At 43.9% G+C, this 5,000-nt stretch overlaps 1 protein-coding gene across 1 annotated transcript in view; it reads left to right on the forward strand.

Moving 5' to 3' along the window:
• Positions 1-5,000, forward strand: part of LOC147006888 (translational activator of cytochrome c oxidase 1-like) — a 7,712-nt gene that overhangs the window by 879 nt on the left and 1,833 nt on the right. Inside the window, exon 2 of the mRNA XM_085867746.1 lies at positions 3,082-3,215. Coding sequence (XP_085723872.1) covers positions 3,082-3,215 — 134 coding nt within the window. The remainder of the gene's footprint in view (positions 1-3,081; positions 3,216-5,000) is intronic.

A 5,000-nucleotide genomic window follows, 5' to 3' on the forward strand; every position in this document is an offset into this window, starting at 1 on the left:
CTCTACATAAAACACCGATTGAAACTTTTTTTAAGATTGTATGTTCTGCTATTTCAAGGTTTACTCAAGGCATTGTCCCTGAGAATTTGCACAAAGATGAAAATCTTTTTTTTTTTTTTCTACAACTGTTATCTTGAGCTCTTGTACGCATTGCTTTCACCTTTTGTGCAATGTTGCTTTGCTTATATAATAATACGATTATCACATCTCTGTCTATTCATCATGTCAATCGTATGAGATGACGATTTCGTGAGATTGTGACTCCAACGCTGTTTCGTCGTTATTTAATTACCTCCGCCACCGAAGGTGAAAGAGGTTTTGTTTTCACCCCTCTCTGTCGTCTGTTTGTTTGTTACTTGCAAAATCGAAGATTTTTCAAGTTTATTGATCAGTCGATTTTGTTTGTCTGTCTGTCTTTATCGCTTGCAGGTCACAACTTGAAACCGATCTTCATGAAACTTCACCACATGGTAGAGTTTGTCAGAAGGAAGAAGCCTATTGTTTTTGAGGTCAAAAGGTCAACGAAAGTATTATTTCTAAATTCCTTAATTTTCATCCGATTGACTTGAAATTTGAAGAGGATTTATATTTCAGGTCACTGAATTCAACCACCAATTATTTTTGAGGTCAACATGGACCAAAAGGTCAACATGGACTTAAGCAGCACCAACGCTCTGCACAGAGTATGGTCCTGGCAATCTCCTCTCTTCCTCCTCCTTTACCATTGAGAGATTGGACCAAAATTTATACATCGCATATTTCAAAAATGTATTGGGCTCGATGTGTTCCTGTGGATCAGGCATTGCGTGGCAGAGGTATGCGCTCTACCAAGTGCCCTTCTAGTTTTAACATTGTATTAATGAGGGTGGCGATTCCATGGAATTTCTGCAGCGCGTGTCTCATGAGATTGTGAATGTGGACCTGGCGAGGAGGCCAGAAGGGTGAATGGAGAAATTGGGAAGGTGGGAAAGCAGTCCTATTCCTGATATTCATCAATGATTTCTCTGACTCTCTAGAAAATCATCTTTATCGATTTGCTGATGTTTCCACCTTCTGCCATGACATCCCTCATCCTTCAGATTGGCAAGCTGCAGCCTCTTCCGGCTCTTCAGACCCTGAGAAAAAATTCAAGCTGGTCAAACACTTGGAATATGTTTTTCAATACTGCCTGACAAATCTCACACTCTCACTCAATCTCTCTGAAAGGACTGTCAGGCAAAACCCCCTCATCTACTTTCTGAACAATTTTTTTGAGGAAGTTCAGTAATTCAAACTCCTGGCTCTCATTATCAGTCATGATCTTTCTTGGGCAAACCACATTTCAAAGTTGGCCTCCAAAGCCATCTGCTGACTGGGCATCCTCTGTCATACAAAAATCCTTCATTGGCACTCCTGAACTCCTGTCCACCTACAATGCCTTCATCCGCAGCTTGATGGAGTACTGCTCTCCCCTCTGGGCTGGCTCCCCTGCCTCCCATCTTACTCAGCTTGACGCCGTGGAAACCAAGGCCTTCAACACGATTACAATTTCCCGTGATGAAGCCGAGTCTATGGGCCTATAACTTTCTCATCAGAGACAGGTCGTTGGTCTCTCTGTCTTCTCCTGCCTCCATTCTGGTCTTGCACCATCTGCTCTTTCCATGCTTTGTCTCCCCCCAGGTTTCTGCAGGGCTCACACATTGCACCATCAACCTTGTTCTGGAGAAACTACAAAAATCCAGTATCACTGCTCACCTCCACTCATTTATTCCTCTTTTTCCTGCCTGCAGAAAGAACTTCCACATTCTCTTCAATCTCATTCCTCCCTCCAGTTCTTCAAGACAGCTGTTCATCACCATCTTAGATGGTCCCCAATCCATAACCATGATCTTTTATACCCCCGCTAACTTCCCCCCCGACTCCACCCACCTCCATCCTTGCCAATTTCTAATTTTCCCTCCTCACAGTTTCCTCCTGCATCCATCTTGTCCACCCCCTGCATCCTCCCCTGCCCCTAATTCCTGCCCACAGTCAGTCTGCATCAACAGAGAAATAAAGGAAGCAAATGTTCTCAACCAAATGTTAACAAAACTATGCTAACCACCGTGAGAACAACCGATGCAACATTGCGGGCGTGAGGCCTCCAAAGCAAGAAGAAGTGGGGTTGAGACCGAAACTTTTTTTTTCTCACGGGAGTAGCATAACTGACAACATTTGGTTGAGAGATTATCTGTTTATTACGTATGCAAAACGACATGTTCTCTGACCTCCCATTCTTATTCTTCCCAACGGAAAATAAAAAAAACCCACCGACATAAAGCGTTACTGAAAATTGTAATTCACACCACTTCTTCTTCGTTCGTATACAGCACAAGGCTGCAGGGTAGCATCATTGGCTGAGGGTGCAGCTGTGCCTTTGATGCAGTGACCTCTGCTGGTCAGAGCAGGAATTTGGAATTTGTTCATGGTGCCGGCGATAGCTCGCCTACTCCTCGCGATGGACACCGTGGGATCTATGATCTCCACCAATTAATGTCGGCAGCTGAGGCACCAGTTTAATGTCTAGCCGAGGGACGGGGAAGATATTGATGAATTGCCTTGATTGTGCAACATCGGGATGACCGAGACTAGACAACGTAGAACGCAGACTATTCAAACCGAGACTAGAGAGCTTAGAGGTGAGTGTGCGTACCTCTAGGCCATTATGTCAGCCCATACACACCAATGAGTACAGGAGAAAATGGGTAATACAACAGATCTCAATTTGGGAATGGCCAAACCAGTACAAGTAAAAATTATCCACCCCACCTGCATGTTATTCAAAAGTACCTTTTACTTGTAGTGGAGGTAAATGTTCACATTTTTGGTTCCTGTTGGTGTTGTACCTGTTGTGCTATATATATATATATATATATATATATATATATATACTGTATATTGGAATGCATTATCCATGAAGTGTCGAGCAGTTTATTGGGTTGTTATGATGAGATGAGCTGTAGTTTGTGAGTTATTGGTGCTGCCAGTGTTTTGCTCATTGAAGTAGTCATGTGACTTATTTAGCTTTTGAATGAGGATAATCGTGCATGGGTACCTTGCCAGGACAAAACAAAACCCATGACGATGATTGTGTATGGAGTGCGGAACCCCAGCGGTGCATTAATGCTCATCGAGGCCTGCACAGATAACATCCATCGTACAAACACAGTGATCCGCCATTTGATCAACAAGCACGGGTGAGCCGAGCGAAGCTCTGCATTACCTTTACCATCCTTTCTTCTTGTACTCTACCTTTTTTGTTTCCGTAATACACTTTCTTAATTTTTGCCCATTGACGCTACACCTGCACAAAGACAAGTTTTCTTGCAAAATAATAGCCTCCTGTGCACGTGATAACAAAAGCCACCTCCAGGAAACTCATTATAGCTGCATTGTTTTAAAGTTTCTTGTTTGTGATTGGCAGGATGTGGATTGTCGAGATGACGTACAATTTTGTCAAAGTACTGCTAAACTGAAGGTTTTTGTAAGTCTAAACAAGGCAATTTGTGTTCTGTAGTGTTCCAAATGTGTAATTTAATGGAAATAAATAAAGTTTTAAAGGCTGTAGAAAAACAGACACAAATAAACAAATGAAAAAACCATTCAGAGTGATACTTGGTGAAACGGAACGGCACTCGGTTGAGCGCATACCTCCGCCAGGCTGAACAGTTTACATTTTGTGTATCACTGATGGGTCGGATCTAAATCTGATTCAAGAGTATTGTTGAGAAAGTATATGGAGGTGGGGGGGGGGGGTGCAAGGCCAGAGAGGTGAAGGTAGATGAGAGAAAGACAACCGACCAGCCTCCAGTGAGCGAGAGTGAGAGCCCCAAAGACTCAACCTCATGTTGTGAGATACCAATGATCCTAAATGCCATGGTTTCCACAGCGTGAAGCCGAGAAGGTGAGAGGTGAGAGGTGAGAGCACCAGTCCAGAAGGTAGAGCAGTACTCCATCAAGCTGGGGATGAAAGCTTTGTATGTGGTCAGGAGCTCAGGTTCAGGTGTGCCAAGGAAGGACTTTGCATGATTGAGAATGTCCAGTTGGCGACTGGCTTTGGAGGCCAGCTTGAAAATGTGGTTTTCCCAGGAGAGATCATGGCAGATGGTGAGACCCAAAAGTTTGAATGAAAGGACTTCTTCAAGAATATTGTTGAGAAAGTATATGGGGGCGGGGGTTTCCAGACAGTCCTTTCGGAGAGACATTGTGAGAGTGTGAGATTTGTCAGGAACTGAAACACATGATGGTCTCAAGGTATGCATACTCACCTCTAATCTGTATAGTATGGGTTCGAATATCGGTCCATCTATAAGCTCTCATTCCGGTCAGTGTTTCACATGCAAGGTGACGCATCAATGTGTGTGCCGTCTCTTGAATGGCTGTTAAGGGGGCATCCCATTTGCCAGCATCAGTTGGTGGACATTAGAGATCCCATGGAGTCCTTCAGGAAGAGTTAGCGAGCTGTCGCCGGCACCATGAACAAATTCCAAATTAATGCCCTGATTTCCTGAGTCGGAGTGGTGACCCGACCAGATTGTAGCCTTTGGTTAGTTATTATTAACATGTAACTGTCCAGAGTACTGCAAACGCACTCCATGGACCTTGCAGGGTAAATGTGAACACCGTCTTGAGTTGTCTCTACGATGCTGGTATCTGTGCTCGTCATCCTGTTCAGCATCCAAGACTTGCACTGCAGCACATCCAAGGACACTTGCAGTGGTCAAATCACATCCAATGAATATGGAGTCAATGCGCAAGTGTAATGTTCAGTAATTAATCCAGATTTCTCCTCAAAGGCATGGTATGGTGGGCATGCACACACAGATCTACAGAAGACAAACTGAGCAAAATTTCCAGGAAGCCACAAATTTGGATCTGGAAGTGCTGTGATGTGGGGTGGTATTACGGAAACCTTTCACACCAACTTGATCAGTATCCATGGCAACCTAATGGCAGATCTATACATCAATGAGACCTCAGAA

The sequence above is a fragment of the Eptatretus burgeri genome, unplaced genomic scaffold (assembly GCF_056783735.1).
Source record: "Eptatretus burgeri isolate ZD-2024b unplaced genomic scaffold, Ebu_testis_v1 Ebu_testis_scaffold_1251, whole genome shotgun sequence".
In the NCBI taxonomy this organism is placed as follows: domain Eukaryota; kingdom Metazoa; phylum Chordata; class Myxini; order Myxiniformes; family Myxinidae; genus Eptatretus; species Eptatretus burgeri.